General features: G+C 39.5%; 2 protein-coding genes across 7 annotated transcripts in view; one reads left to right on the top strand and one right to left on the bottom strand.

The window, feature by feature from the left end:
- LOC114362595 (four and a half LIM domains protein limpet) overlaps positions 1-9722 on the top strand; it is a 108716-nt gene extending 98994 nt beyond the window's left edge. For all 6 annotated transcript variants that reach the window (XM_028318051.1, XM_028318047.1, XM_028318050.1 and 3 more), the window contains 3 exons: positions 3999-4168; positions 5178-5364; positions 8289-9722. In XM_028318051.1, coding sequence (XP_028173852.1) covers positions 3999-4168; positions 5178-5364; positions 8289-8446 — 515 coding nt within the window. In that variant the 3' untranslated portion in view covers positions 8447-9722. The remainder of the gene's footprint in view (positions 1-3998; positions 4169-5177; positions 5365-8288) is intronic.
- Positions 9723-13458: 3736 nt separating this feature from the next.
- kri (uracil phosphoribosyltransferase krishah) lies at positions 13459-16283 on the bottom strand. Its single transcript, XM_028318046.1, has 4 exons — positions 16098-16283; positions 15217-15409; positions 14046-14213; positions 13459-13708 (listed from the first exon to the last, which is right to left on the bottom strand). Exons 1-4 carry the CDS (start codon positions 16223-16225, stop codon positions 13526-13528), a joined length of 672 nt encoding a protein of 223 aa, XP_028173847.1. The 5' UTR covers positions 16226-16283; the 3' UTR covers positions 13459-13525.
- Between the last annotated feature and the right edge of the window lie 31 nt (positions 16284-16314).

Genomic DNA, 16314 nt, shown 5'->3' with positions numbered 1-16314 from the left:
GACTGGCTTAAATACCGGCGATAATTTTAGTTAACATTAGCGATGCCTATTACGCTTGAATCGTATCAAATCGCATATTCAGGTAGGTACTGAAGTCGTCAATGCCGGTGAGTTTCCGCGGCAAATAAAGATTTATTCTCTAAGTCTAACTGCTTATTGTCTGCAGACCTTGCTTTGACTTGTCGGTCTTGACAAACCTCATCCACATTACTTTTATGTGCCAATAAAAACTGCCTATTGAAGATGAAATTGAAAATCTTCTAATAAACTACTGTTCAAGCTCATTTATTTATGTAGATACATTTATTTTACAAAATTTTGCACACTTATTCACCGCGGATAATGCTTTAGGCCGGTTCCCACAAAGGCGAAGCGGTGAAATGTTTAGAATAAGCAATCAGATTTCATTCTGTCAATTTCATTCAATCTGAATGACTCTTCTTATTCCTTTTCGCTCTTGGCAGAGCGGTCGTGGTCACGTTGAGGCGTTGTTCCCATCGGTTGTAGAGGCGGATACAACTCTCCGCACGATCTCCCGCCATCTCTCTCTGTTGGCAGACTGTCTGGTGCAGTCACATACGCCGTCTCCCACTGCCGATTTCACTTGGTCGGTCCAGCGCATAGGTTACCTGCCACGCGAATTTGAATGACATCTGATTGGTTTTTCAAAGCATTTCACCACTTCGCTCCATCTTGGTGAAAACGGAGTCTAGAAAACTATAATATTGTGCATTAATTAATAGCTCAGTAACGATTAATGGTGTTATTACAAAAATTTACAGTTTTTATTGGCACAAACTACATTTAACATCTAACGCCTGTGAGTCACGATCTCCCCTGATGATGATGGCAACCGAATTCGGTGCAAAAACAAAAACAATAATCATTATGGAAAACAAAATACCTACATTAAAACTTTGTCAAACTAACGATTTGTCGTGGGGAAACTTCAGAAACTATTGTTCGAGCGGTCAAGCGGTTGTCGACTGAAAATAGATCTTTTACCATGGGTTATAAGAAGAAATATCGCTAGACACATGCGGTTGCTAGAATAGTAAACTTTAATGGGAAAACTGGAGTTAGTTTTTCGCTGTCAGATCGAAGAAGAATGGCAGATATGGCACACCCCACAATATAACTAACGGACTTTTTACATGTGACACATTGGTAGAGTTACAATTAATCCAATCTACTAATTCTATTATGTAAATACTACCTACCAAAGGAGGTACCAAACAGAACAAGTCAGTGAGTTTATTTTTGTTTAATCCCAAATCCGTTTGTTGAATTAAGTAGTTCAATTAACTAGAAGTTTAAAAGGCACTTAAAAAAGAAAAAGTTTCAGTCATATAAATTGTATAAGTAATTCCCCATTCCTTTCAGCGCGTAGAGCCTAAAGTAGTGAAATATCGCGTGACCGGTAACACCGAAAGTATCAGAGATCGTTCACTGATAAATTCCGTATCTGCCATTGAGAGTTACGCGTTTTATGCGGATCACTATAGGAATGAGGTATAGCCCGAAACGGAACGCTCGCGATTTTGTTCTGAAGGTTACGTCGGATATCCGCAAACAGAAGTATTGTGGAACCAAACGTACACCTACATGTATAACTTGAATAGTGTAATGTGGCAGTTTGAAATAAAACATTCTCAAATGAAAAAATAGAGCACTTACGTTTGTTCTAAAGGTAGAGGATGTTCTTAAGGTAGGTATACCTTTCTACACTGCACTGAGCCACTAAATCCCAATAGGGGTTTTACTGTTAACGAGTACGATTGTCACTACAGCTGTACTACATTAATAGAGTCTTGGTTTCAAAGTTGCAATCCATAAAAATGCTAAAGAAGTTGTTTTCAGATAATAAATGTTTCGTCATTAACTTTATAGCTTCCAGAGCTAGACAAATAAGTCGTAATAGAGTCATTACATAGCTAAGCAGTAGTAAAAATTTATAACTGTCAAGTTTTACTTACTTATTGCAAACTTATATTCTAGCTGTTATAACAGACAGACTTTAAAAGGAGCGAAAACCATTCAAACGGAATTCCTGTGTCAGAACAGTACGTTTTGCAATTGGTAACCAATGTAGTATGTACTTTAAGTAACCCATGGATACTTACTTGTGCCTTAGATTGCATAGAAAATTGGCTTTTATACTACCAAGAATACAAGAAACAGAGCCAAGAACATCTGGCAATCGATCTTAATAGTTCGATGAACCTTGATCGATGCATTGTCTCGCGTGCATCGCTCAAATATCCTGCCAATGTCACATGCAATGGGATGCCTCAAGGACGTAGTCGCGGTCTCACGCTAGATATTCATGCAATTTATAGCATCGAAAATCGTAACAGCCTGTATATGTGCAGTTTGAGTCAGCTATCACCTGCAATAGATAACGTTTGGGAATCGCACACGGAATAGGAGTTATTGCTTTTGCACACGGGCGTTATTTGTAGAGCATAGGCATTAATGCACTATTGAAGGTCGCAATTTTTGTGACTATTGTTTTTTACGCTTGCAATATGCCGATAGGCAAGAATATTATAGTTATTATACTGTAGCCACAAAAAGTTATGCTGTAGGTTTAGCTAGACAAGTGTCACTTTTTGATCGAATCGACAATCGAATCCGTTCACGGAGCGATGTAACTAAGAGCCTTTCGACCGTCTTTTGACATTACAGCTGTAACGTTTTGCCACTTGTCTAGGGGGCTGGCTGGTCTTCCGGAAATTGATGATATCTCTACTGTACCTACCTACGTACTTACCTAAACAAAAAGTAGAGCAAAATGTATTGTATTACATTGCAATATAGGATTTAAAAAGCAGTTGTCCGTCCGTCTGTTGTTGTTATTATATCCGCAAACCGCAGATAGTGAACCTCGAGGTGTGTAGTCTGGCTTACCTTCACATGACACCCACAAATTACTTGCAATAAACTTAGAAAGTAGTCAAATAATTAACAAAAACACGATTTTTTAATTATGCCCAATAAATATTTAATAACATAGGTCGTATATTTACAACCTTATAAATTACATCAGCATCATGACATCATAGAAACTTTTGATAAATTCGACAAAAAACTTATCATTAATGAACATCGGAACGAATCTTAAAAGATTTAGAGAGTTTATTTTAATGATTGCGCCAACTTAGGTGTTTATGTTCATAGCTCTTCTTAATGATTAATTAATTCCATAAGTATCGATGATGATGATGATTCGCAAAAGCAAGTTATCAAATAGAACAAGGTGCTTATGAATAAATTATTAAAATCATGTGTCATCTGAGACTTAGCTTGGTTATTCGATGTTTACTATGAAAAAACATGGTACCTGCCTACTTATCGTCCAAACCCACGGTACAGAATCACCAGGCGAGGCGTGTAGGAGTCAACCTCCATTTAAAATCTGTCCGAACGGTTTCATATGAATGAGATTACTATAGAATTCATACTTACTTACGGTATGAAGATTCGAGCGTAGGTGCACAAAGACCTGTATTTACTACTGAATATCTGCAATCCTTATCAAACTTTCTTTAATACACGTACCTACTTACTTGATACAAGCTATATTTTTACCATTACCACGGATTGGAAGTCTTCACACTTGCGATCGTATGAGAATGGGATGTCGAATTATAAAGCTAGAAACAAAAAACAGTCAAAAAGTTACCTCAGATCACTGCTAAATTGATATCAGTACCTATGCCGAATACTGAAACACTACTCAAATTTTTCACTCAACTGAAGGGCTTATTGTTTTGAGTAGGTATGTGAAATGTGAGTTTAGGAGCTGCATTATTTGAGAAGCCCTCAAATAATTTAAATGGCGTTTCAGTATTCGGCCGTTAGTCCTCTTTTCTCGATTTTTATTCCACTGGTTTTCAACTCGTGATGAACTGAACCTGTATTGTCTCTAATGTTTTAGAAGTAGAAAAACCTGACTTAAAGCCATAAAACTAAAAGCTATTTTCCTTCTCCAACAGGCACCAAGAAGATGGAGTACAAGACCCGGCAGTGGCATGAGAAGTGCTTCTGCTGCGTAGTCTGCAAGAACCCCATTGGCACCAAGAGCTTCATCCCTCGTGAGCAGGAGATCTACTGCGCCGGCTGTTATGAGGACAAGTTCGCCACCCGCTGCGTCAAGTGCAACAAGGTGGGTCTTATGTAGCTGTGATAGGGACGATTTTACATTCCAACAAAGATGCTTGCATTGCAAAAGACCAAGAGCTTCATCCCCCGCAAGCAGATCTACTGCGCCGGCTGTTATGAGGACAAGTTCGCCACCCGCTGCGTCAAGTGCAACAAGGTAGGCCTTATGTAGCTGTAATAAGGGTGATTTTGCAACGGCTGTCACCTGTACATTGGGACCAAGAGCTTCGTCCCCCGCGAGCAGGAGATCTACTGCGCAGGCTGTTATGAGGACAAGTTCGCCACTCGCTGCGTCAAGTGCAACAAGGTGGGTCTTATGTAGCTGTGATAGGGGCGATTTTGCAAGGGCTGTCACCTGTACATTAGCACCAAGAGCTTCGTCCTCCGCGAGCAGATCTACTGCGCCAGCTGTTATGAGGACAAGTTCGCCACCCGCTGCATCAAGTGCAACAAGGTAGGTCTTATGTGGCTGTGATAGGGTCGATTTTGCATGGCAACTAATACATATGTAGTCTGATAGAATGTCGCCTGTATATTGGCTCCAAGAGCTTCATTCCCCGTGAGCAGGAGATCTGGAGGAGGAGTTATGAGGACAAGATCATGTCTGCGACTCAGTTGAACCAATCAAGTATCTCAACTCAACACAGTTAACATTCTCCTATTATGTGGGTTTAACAACTGAGGTACCATCATCGTAACCAACACTAACCCTCACGTCCCTCATTTGGCTTGTAAAGGTGACTGACTTTCTTGCGCTACCTGATGCCCGTTTTTACCATCAATCCCTAATTTTTAAGTGACCCCTATGGTAACACATAATATGAATGTTGTTGTCAAAGGGGTCACTTAAAAATTAGGGATTGATGGTGAAAACGGGCATGAGTTTCTTGCGCTGCTTCTTCTGAGCACTGGCTCAGTTACCAGTGGTAGAATTAAAGTTATACTGGGACGTGTAAAAGCGCTTTAAACAGGTCTTATTTGCAGAAAATTCATGACTTTGACTTTGATTCCAGATCATCACGCAAGGCGGCGTCACGTACAAGAACGAGCCGTGGCACCGCGAGTGCTTCACGTGCACCAACTGCAACACGTCGCTGGCCGGCCAGCGGTTCACGTCGCGCGACGAGAAGCCCTACTGCGCCGACTGCTTCGGCGAGTTGTTCGCCAAGCGGTGCACCTCCTGCACCAAGCCCATCACTGGTGAGTTAAAACTAAGATAACTCCAATCTATGGACTCTTGGGTCTTTGAACGATGAAAGTTCACGTCGCGAGATGAAACACTATTTCGCCGACTGCTTCGGCGAGTTGTTCGCCAAACGGTGCACCTCATGCACCAAGCCCATCACTGGTAAGTTCAAACTAAGCTTATTCCAGCTAAGTTACGGCCTCTTGGGTCCAAAGAACAGCGGTTCACGTCGTGCGAAGAGTAACCATACTGCGTGGATTGCTTCGACGAACTGTTCGCTAAGCTATGCACCACTTGCATCAAGCCTATTACTGGTGAATGGGAAATAGACTAAGGTTCAATAAGATTAATCTAGAAAAGAGTACGGATTCTTGGGTCCAAAGAACGTTGGTTCACGTCGTGCGACGAGTAACCATACTGCGTGGATTGCTTCGACGAACTGTTCGCTAAGCTATGCACCACTTGCACCAAGCCTATTACTGGTGAGTGGGAAATAGACTAAGGTTCAATAAGATAAATCTAGAAAAGAGTACGGACTCTTGGGTCCAAAGAACAGCGGTTCACATCACGCGACGAAGCCCTACTGCGCCGACTGCTTCAGCGAGCTGTTCGGCAAGCGGTGCACCTCCTGCACCAAGCCCATCACTGGTGAGTGGGAAATAGACTAAGGTTCAATAAGATAAATCTAGAAAAGAGTACGGACTCTTGAGTCCAAAGAACAGCGGTTCACATCACGCGACGAAGCCCTACTGCGCCGACTGCTTCAGCGAGCTGTTCGGCAAGCGGTGCACCTCCTGCACCAAGCCCATCACTGGTGAGTGGGAAATAGACTAAGGTTACTAAACAAGTTTACGGGCTCTTGGGTCTTTAACGATGAAAATTCACGTCGCGCGATGAGAAGCCCTACTGCGCCGACTGCTTCGGCGAGCTGTTCGCCAAGCGGTGCACCTCCTGCACCAAGCCCATCACTGGTGACTTCAAACTAAGCTTATTCCAGCTAAGTTACGGACTCTTGGGACCAAAGAACGTTGGTTCACGTCGTGCGAAGAGTAACCATACTGCGTGGATTGCTTCGACGAACTGTTCGCTAAGCTATGCACCACTTGCACCAAGCCTATTACTGGTGAATGGGAAATAGACTAAGGTTATGTAAGATAAATGGAGAAAAGAGTACGGACTCTTGGATCCAAAGAACAGCGGTTCACGTCACGCGACGAGTAACCATACTGCGTGGCTTGCTTCGGCGAGTTGTTTGCCAAGCAGTGCACCTCCTGCACCAAGCCCGTCACTGGTGAGTTCAAACTAAGATAACTCCAATCTATGCTAAATTTATGGACTTTTGAACTCTCAAGAACTCTAGTCTTTGAACGACAAGTTCACGTGGGGCGACGAGAAGCCCTACTGCGCCGACTGCTTCGGCGAGCTGTTCGCCAAGCGGTGCACCTCATGCACCAAGCCCATCACTGGTAAGTTCAAACTAAGCTTATTCCAGCTAAGTTACGGACTCTTGGGACCAAAGAACGTTGGTTCACGTCGTGCGACGAGTAACCATACTGCGTGGATTGCTTCGACGAGCTGTTCGCCAAGCGGTGCACCTCATGCACCAAGCCCATCACTGGTGAGTGGGAAATAGACTAAGGTTATGTAAGATAAATGGAGAAAAGAGTACGGACTCTTGGATCCAAAGAACAGCGGTTCACGTCACGCGACGAGTAACCATACTGCGTGGATTGCTTCGGCGAGTTGTTTGCCAAGCAGTGCACCTCCTGCACCAAGCCCGTCACTGGTAAGTTCAAACTAAGATATCTCCAATCTATGGACTCTTGGGTCTTTGGATCCAAGAACTCTAGTCTTTGAACTACAAGTTCACGTCGCGCGACGAGTAACCATACTGCGTGGACTGCTTCGGCGAGCTGTTCGCCAAGCGGTGCACCTCATGCACCAAGCCCATCACTGGTGAGTTCAAACTAAGATAACTCCAATCTATGGACTCTTGGGTCTTTGAACAATGAAAGTTCACGTCGCGAGATGAAACACTATTTCGCCGACTGCTTCGGCGAGCTGTTCGCCAAGCGGTGCACCTCCTGCACCAAGCCCATCACTGGTAAGTTCAAACTAAGATAACTCCAATCAATAGGCTCTTGGGTCTTTGGATCCAAGAACTCTTAGTCTTTGAACGATGAAAGTTCATGTCGCGCGACGAGTAACCATACTGCGTGGATTGCTTCGGCGAGCTGTTCGCCAAGCGGTGCACCTCCTGCACTAAGCCCATCACTGGTGAGTGGGAAATATACTAAGGTTATGTAAGATAAATGGAGAAAAGAGTACGGACTCTTGGATCCAAAGAACAGCGGTTCACGTCACGCGACGAGTAACCATACTGCGTGGATTGCTTCGGCGAGCTGTTCGCCAAGCGGTGCACCTCCTGCACCAAGCCCATCACTGGTGAGTGGGAAGACTAGTTCATCTATACAAAGTCTACGGGCTCTTAGGTTCAAAGAGATGTGCATTCACAGTGTGCCTTCAATGGCGACGAAAAAACGCAAGTTCATCGCGAAAGAAAAACCAGAAGAAGAAGATGTGCATTTACAGGCGCAATGTGACGTATTGCTCGCGGTAGTCCGCTTAAGATCCGCTAATGATTAACAGGCATTAATGTCTATGCTGGCAACAATAGCCTATGTTAGGTGTAAGGCCCTAATTTACCAAGTCCCATAAAGTGATCAGCCAATGCTTGTAATATTTTTAGATCCTAGACACCTCTGCTCTGTATTAGAGGTTAATGCTTTGACTCTAGGCGACGTTTACACCTAGAATTATATTTTCATTTAAAATTCAATTAGTTACATGCTCTATAGAAACCTCAATTTACCCAAAATGGACGGTTACAATACAACCCTATTTACCATTTGTAAACAATAAAACTTGTTGTTTCCAGGCATCGGCGGCACGCGCTTCATCTCGTTCGAGGACCGCCACTGGCACAACGACTGCTTCATCTGCGCGCAGTGCAAGACCTCTCTCGTGGGCAAGGGCTTCATCACCGACGGCCAGGACATCATCTGCCCCGAGTGCGCCAAACAGAAGCTCATGTAAATACTCCAGACGCACGCTTGCTAACGCTTGCCTCTCTCGGACCGCTCTGTGTCTGTATTATTTACCACCCCCGATTGTGCCAGCGGGGTGACAAATGACGATCGCACGAAACGAATCATCTGAATAGTCATTTGTTTTCTTCTATCACGCAACTAAACGACGCGTCACGTCTTCATCCATTCGAACTGTGACTGACCAAGATTTTTGTAATTGTGCAGCGCAAACACCATTCTACCGATAGTCGCTAAAGCCCGAGACTGGTGCACGTTAAAGCAACCGTCGAGCAACGCCCGTACGGCCGACCCTTAGTTATTTGTTACTTAGAAGCGTTGTTGACGATATTTTTTATACAAAAAATCGAAAAAAAATAACAAAAAAATGTGGATGCACAAAATATGTATTAAGTATTAATTTCGCTTTTCTACTGAACTTTACTTAAGGTGTTTATATATTTTGACTGTCTAGTTTGAGATATTGTCACTAATACCGCGCGGTGATTTCATCCACTTTATTTATTAAATTATTGATATCTCCTATTCATGCTAATGCCATATAGTTTCGCTTTGGCTGTTGTATTAGTCATTTAGATTATATTGTCAATTTACCTAGTGCGATTCACACGATGCCTTAATATCATATCTAAGTCAATTTCAAGGGTAGGAAGCATAACTTGAATGTATAATACTATATCTTCTTAGATCCTTATCTTCTGGTGTTGCCAGATTCTTGATTTATATTAGACATTTCCGAATGGAATGTATTAAGTGCTTGTCATTGTTAAAATGCGTAACATAGTTTTTAAGAATACTATTGACAGAGTAATTAATGTATGTTTAAGTATTTATTATAACGGGAGGACGCACTTATTATTGCCGCCGGCCCGCCAGGCCGCCTGTCGGGCCGGCGTCACTCTAACACTTACTTAAGTGACGCGAGTCATCTAGTTTTTGCTAATAAAAATTAATAATATAAAGTATTTTTGTTCTCGAATAGGCATCACTTGTATTACAATAATGTAATTGAATGTTATCGATATTTTTACATTTTAATGTTAGCATAGTGACACCTGTGTCGAGCGACCGACCACCAACCTGGGGAACACTTAAGGGTTACTGTTAAGGGTTAAATTATTCGAATGTTGAATAATATTAATTTATAATAATGTGTACACATTTAAATTGCTTAGCTGTGTGATCTGATCTAATTAAATCTTTGTATCTATCTACCCATAGAATGTAAACTATGAAACTGAAATAAATGATTCAAAATAACTGAATTGTTCGTTATTATTTTAATTATAAACCCCTATATCTATTCATAATGAAAACCAAGTATAAAGTACCTATCTAATATATTTATTGAGGTTTTTTCAAAAGCAAACAATAAATATTTTTCTCATACACATTCTTTACTTACAACTATTTATCAAATCGAAGATGAACTTCATCACATTTTCTTATCATAATCTTAACTTACGCTTAAGAGATTAAAATTTTAATACGTCAATATAATTTACAAATCTACATGGTATACTCAGGCCACTTTGTTGTGCAATTTTGAGTAGGTGCATGATTTAAGCCAAGTTTAAGTACATAAAAAGCCTCTTTAAAATTTTGCTACAAACTAATATTTATGGATACGATCTGATTATTTATATTTCCAAGACCTGTAATTATTTTTTTAAGGCGATGTGTGTCCATATTGAAAATTTAAATTTACAAACTTCTGAGTCCATTCAGAAACTGATAGAGCTGAATGTATAGTTTACTACAGTCGCCAATAGACATGGTAATAATCTAAAGCTAAACAAATGGCCCATAAGCCTAGGCACAGACCACCGATTTTTAGTCGGCCGATAGTTGGGTCGCGCTGTTGATCAGTATGAACGAACATGTATGGAAGTGCGCACACTACACCGATTTGGTATCGGGCGATTCTTCATAAAAAAGGAAATCGATCCAAATATTAGCCAACTAAAAGTCGGTGGTCTGACCTAGTCTAATATGGAACCTTTCTGCGAGGTAGGAGATCAGAAGCTTAATTTACATCTATCTTTAAATGCAACTTGATTATTTTAAAATTTCAAAGTAAGTGGACTATACATTCTTGATTTTAACTCTTACATCAATATCAGGTTGTGATGAGATACAGCTTAATGTACCAACCGATGACTCATATTATAGTATGTACAATGTACAGATTTGTACATAACAGATTTATCATATAAATACAGTGGTTTGAGTTCTGAAGCACATACTCATGTACTCTTCCTTAAAAATTGAAAGTTATGATATTAACATTTGCCCATAACATTTTAAAATCATTTGAGAAACTATTTTTTACCATGATAGAATGCAGTGTTACGCAATTTATTATTTTCATGTTAATAAAAGAGAATTGATCTTAAAGTACAAGTTACAAATTTTAATATCATGACTGTTCATTCATTGTCAAAAAAAATAATTAGCCAATCACAATCAATCGAGAAATATCGAGTGGTTATGATTTTGACCCAATTACTAATCTGTAGTAATAGCAAATAAATAAATAAACATAATTTAGACTCAGTTTTTTTTTATCCACAACGAGGAAGCTCTTGGCCTGTATCTCACCTGATGGTAAGATCATCATCAGGCCAAAGGTGGAAGCGAGCTTCACCCAGAATTCTCAACCACAGAGAAACTGGCTATCTAACCTCTACCTGCTGGAACACAACAATGCTGTTAACATTGTTGTTATGGCGACAGACTTAGGTAAGACTGGACACTGCAGCTTAAACAAGCACTTGTCCACTATGGGACTGTCCGAAACAAGAACGTGCAGGATGTGCCAAGAGGCAGATGAAAACCTTTGATGCGCAAGCGGAGCTTACACCTGGGCAAACACATCCTAAGCCCACAAGATGTAAAACATATCGCCTCCCAAAAGATACTGCACTTCCTAATGTATGCAGGACTCGGAGGCGAACGGTAAGGAAAACAGCGGCGATCACAATACGGCACACTGAAAACCAGCGTCGTGGCTTCCCTCACCGGGGGCCACGGCATATGCTGAGTGGGGTCCCATTGCGATGGGCATCGCTGTGCGACAGGGTGGCACTGCTTAGTTTACTTGCTCACTCATTGTATGTTTTATGTCACCTCTGTCTTATTTGCTTTTTTATTTTTTTTTATTTTACCTCTTTTGTCTTTTGTGATGTCCATGGGTATCCTTCCGTTTGGCCAAATTACTTTTCGCCAAATTTCACTTCGCAAACAACTTATCGCCAAAGTTTCATTTCCCAAATAAACTTTTAGCAATTGTACTTTTCGCAACTAATTCAGTTGGTCAAATTAACATATGGCCAAATTTTACTTGGCAAATGTTGATATAGCAAATGTTTTATTTTGCCAAATATTATATCCCAAATAATTTGCTTCGTCAAATTGACACTTCACATACTTACGAGTACCCACCGTTACCCACAAATCAAAGCATAAGGCACATGGTCATGGTTTTCACAAGAATTTTATGTAAAACAGAGAGATTGCAGAAAATAGTATGGTTGCAAAAAGTAGGTATTGTAGAAAATAGTAGGTTAGGTTAGGTTAGAACAGTGACCCTTAATGCGCGAAGGCGAGCGAAGCGTGCCGCGGCAGCGGCCGCCGAGCGCTAGAATCATCTCTATTGTTAAGAGCCATTTCACAAAAATATTCCGCGCGAATTTAGGTAAAAGCTGTCAACGCAACGTCAAAAGAGTAAAAAGAACGCTGAAATGGACAAAAAAATCTTGAGCCGTGACCGTATTAAGACTTGATTTAAGTTATTAATTTTAAGGTAGAATGAGGTATTCAAACTTGATTAATTAATTTAAATTTTTAATAGAGTTTATTAAGTCTTTTATATTTCGATTCATAATGAAACACGAATAGGTATAATATGTAAAATACAGTGTGAGTCACGTTAAAGTGTACATATGGAAATAGATGAAACTAGACCTATTTTTATCGACAAAAAAGAAGTCAAAAAATTTTTGAGATTTTTTTTTAAATTTTTTATAGAATTTTTTTTCTTCCAATTACTTATTGTAAAGAAAAAGTAATAACTTTTAAACTAAGCGGTATATCCTGATAAAATAAAAACAGTAATAATGCTAAATAATAGGCAATACTAAAAAAATACATAAAATACACCAAAAAGGCCAACAAATAATAAAAAATGATACTTTTTGAAAAAAATCTACTTTGAAATTCGTGTTTTTTTGGTTATTTGATAAATTTATCCAAAAAATGCCCCTATAACCTGTGGTTTTTATTACTTTGTATTATTCTCTATCGTATTACCTTCGTAAAACCAAAAATCGCATGTCTCTATCCCTATCACAACACTTGTTCAGTGTACCGTATAGATGCCCCCATTAAAAGGAATGTAGCTAGTTTAGAAGGACCCTGTATATTAAGTACAAAATAAAGACAGTCACATAGTGNCTTAAGATAGTAATTCATGCTTCCAAAATCTTAGAAATTCGCACGAAAATGTAAAATGGCTCTTAATGAATCATTTGGAAATTCCGATAAAAAGAATGAAATATGAAAATTTATTTAGAAAAAATTTTATATTAACTACCCACTAAAGAAAATAATAACCACAAGCTAATTTGTATTCCATTCTATGCACCAATCAAATTGTTTTGTAAATAGTTTATCGTGAAACATTTTTGCCAAATGAAACATTTGGCAAAACATACTTTGCCAAACAATAATTTGCTAAACAATAATATGCCAAAAACGACATTTGCGAATTAAAAGTTTGCAATAAGTTGTTTTGCCAAATGAGAATTTGCCAAATGAAAATTTGCGAAACGTTGTTTGCGATGTGATAATTTGGGAAACGTTTTTTGGCCAAACATTAGTAATCCGATGTCCATGGCAATAAATGTTTCTTTCTTTCTTTCAATAGATCGATAACGGTTGCAGTGATACTAGGACTTTATTGAACTAGAATAGCCGCTCAACACAAAATAAAAACAGGTAAGACTTATGCGCTTCAGAACCCCAACCACTCCTTACAGCTACCTTACCCCTCAAACTCGTCATCGTATCAGTCCGTCCCAAAGTACTTCTGTCCGAAGTGGTTGGGCGCTACGGGATGCAGTTCAGCCGTGAGGATCTTCATCTTGGGCACGTAGTCTACGACTGCTTGTACGGCGGCCGGTGTGCAGAATAGGTTGGAAAGGATGATGCGCTCTTCTTTGACTCCGTGCTGGGTTAGGACGTTTACTGCCTGGAAATTAGATAAACTGTCATGAGCAAGGATGCACTTGCACTTTGCACTTTTGCATAAACCTCGAATATGCAGTGTACTAGACAGGTAACCTGAATTTAGGGTCTACATCAAACTCAGAATAAAGTATTGTTTTCCAAAGGTCATAATAAATAAGTTACTTCAACTTCACTGTAAACTACTCAAAAATAACATAAGTAAGTAAACTAAAGTAGGTATCGAGGTTGACACAGTTGCCATGATTTAGAAGAATGACTAGGCCTGTTCATTTACCTTTTTTTTACCGATGAAGATTGCTCCTAAATAAGATAATTGGAAAGAACTCCAAATAACTTACCTGTTTAACGGTGTTCCCTGTAGACATGATGGGGTACATAAGCAGGACCTGTCTTCTCGCTATATCCTCGGGGAACTTGGCGTACACCACGTGTGCCTCGTGTGTGTCCGTGTCGCTCTCCACCAGGATCTTGCCGATACGAATCGAACGACAGCAGTCGCGGAGCCCCTGCAGGTCGCAATTAAATAAATAATAAATATCCTTGGACATTTTACACTGCGCCGCTAGCCCCAAACTAAGCAAAGCTTGTACTATGGGTACTAGACAACGAAAACACTAGAAAACACCCAGACCCGTCACAGAAACTAAAATTCATAATTTCAAATTCTGCCCGGGAATCGACCCGGGACCTCTCGGCATAGTAGTCCGTTCTGAACCACTACACCAAACAGCTGACAGAAATTAACAGATGAATACACAGATAGTTCTATACTACACACTTCAAAAATAAACCATTATTATTTATTAGTGAATTGAGTTGCTTCTCAAACTAAATTTTTAAATAAACAACTAGCAGAAAGGTCGTGGGTTCGAGTCTTGGTTTAGGCAGTTCGATTTTTTCAAGTTGTTTATTTAAAAATTCAAAAATAGACGTACAAGTAAATTGATTAATCTTATATTGCACAACACAAGATTGACAAAAATTAGAATGGTATAATTTTATATAGTTTGACACTAATTTTGACTGGAGGAGAATGCCGACTGGCATTAAGTCCACCTTATGTACAATGTTATATGCATGTAAATAATAATTTTTGACCTGGTAAGTCTTAAAAAACTTGGCAATGCCCTCTTTTACACAAGCTGAGTGAAGACTCATTATTTTTGAGCAATTTGAACACTAAACATAACTGTGCATATTGACTATGAATAACAATCAACTATGATCCGACATTAATCTTGTTCATTTATAGCAGGAGTGGCCAATCGCTCGCGAATATTAGTCCAGTCGATCGTGGCAAAGCAAAAAATACTACATGATTGTGTACTAAACTATGCCGTTTCATTTAAGATTTCAAGAAGTGTGTAAGTGGTAGATCGCCCAGGGTTTCGTTAGTAAACGGTAGTTCTTATGTCTAATCAAGTTGGCCACCCCTGATTTATAGTGTTCCAAAAATTGTTTGAGAAATTACCTTACAGACCCACTACTATTACTTAGCAAATTTGTTACCTGTTCCATAGCTTCTCCGGATCTAACGATGGACACACCACAGTTGCCAGCGCCATACTTGAGCCCTTTGTAGAGAGCCCCTGTAGGAGTGATCACTTCACAGTCCGTGAAAGGCAACTTGTTTAGGCTTTCTTCAATCACCAGACGGATCAACCGATCAGCGTAGAATTTGAAGTCACTTCTGGAGGTGTTCCTGGAGCAGATTACAAGTAATCTTAACTCTTTTAGAACTTTAATAATCTAAAGAAAAACAAACAATGATCCAATAAATGTTTATTCTGATTTATTATATCTGCTAAATACATATTTAAAAACAATATCAGCTCCCAAGTACATAACTAAATACTTGAAATAATAACTTTATTTGTCCAAAACATAATTGTGATGTTAAAGAAGGTAGGCACATGTTAAAAATTATTATAGTACATTGTTAGGTGAGATTGACAACTACCCTTCGCACTAGTAATAAAACAGTAGAGTAGTGACAGCCGTCCAAGGTTAGTAAAAATCTTTTGTAATATTCATCTCCTTTTATTATGTCGCGCACAACTACGAATACTATTAGTAAAAACTTTGTATTAATCTGACAAATAGTAGATGACCCTCTGGTTTATTTAATAATCTATCGTATCAGACAATCGAGTAAAGTAAATTACTAAAAGTTGAAGTACATTTATTTCAAAATGCGTTCAGAGATTGGTTTCTAAATATAGACGAACATGTGTTCAAAAGATACATTTTGTCTCACAGTACTGAAAGCCACAACTACAATTTAATGTTCAAACTCGTGTATAGATTTAACATGATAGTTGATATTGTATTATTACAACAAATAAAGCAGAAAAGAGACTCGTAACAAGTGTAATGAATTGTAACCTTACTTGTCTCGAAGTATGGTTTGCAGCTCCTTTATGTTGTCGTTCGATGGTAGAAGCGTCAGGCTGTCTCCAAATTGTTCCTTCACCTCGTTAGCATCCCACTGCCTTACATCATTGTCGATAAACTCCATTTTAGATTATTATTTTTAGAAAACAAATACACAAACACAGAACAGCAAGTTGCAAAAAATTACAACTTTTCTAATGTCAATGTCAGTTT

The sequence above is a fragment of the Ostrinia furnacalis genome, unplaced genomic scaffold (assembly GCF_004193835.3).
Source record: "Ostrinia furnacalis isolate ACB-3 unplaced genomic scaffold, ASM419383v2 OfSCF6651, whole genome shotgun sequence".
NCBI lineage: Eukaryota > Metazoa > Arthropoda > Insecta > Lepidoptera > Crambidae > Ostrinia > Ostrinia furnacalis.
Note: the sequence above shows the minus strand (reverse complement) of the source record. Positions and strands in the feature narration are given on the sequence as shown.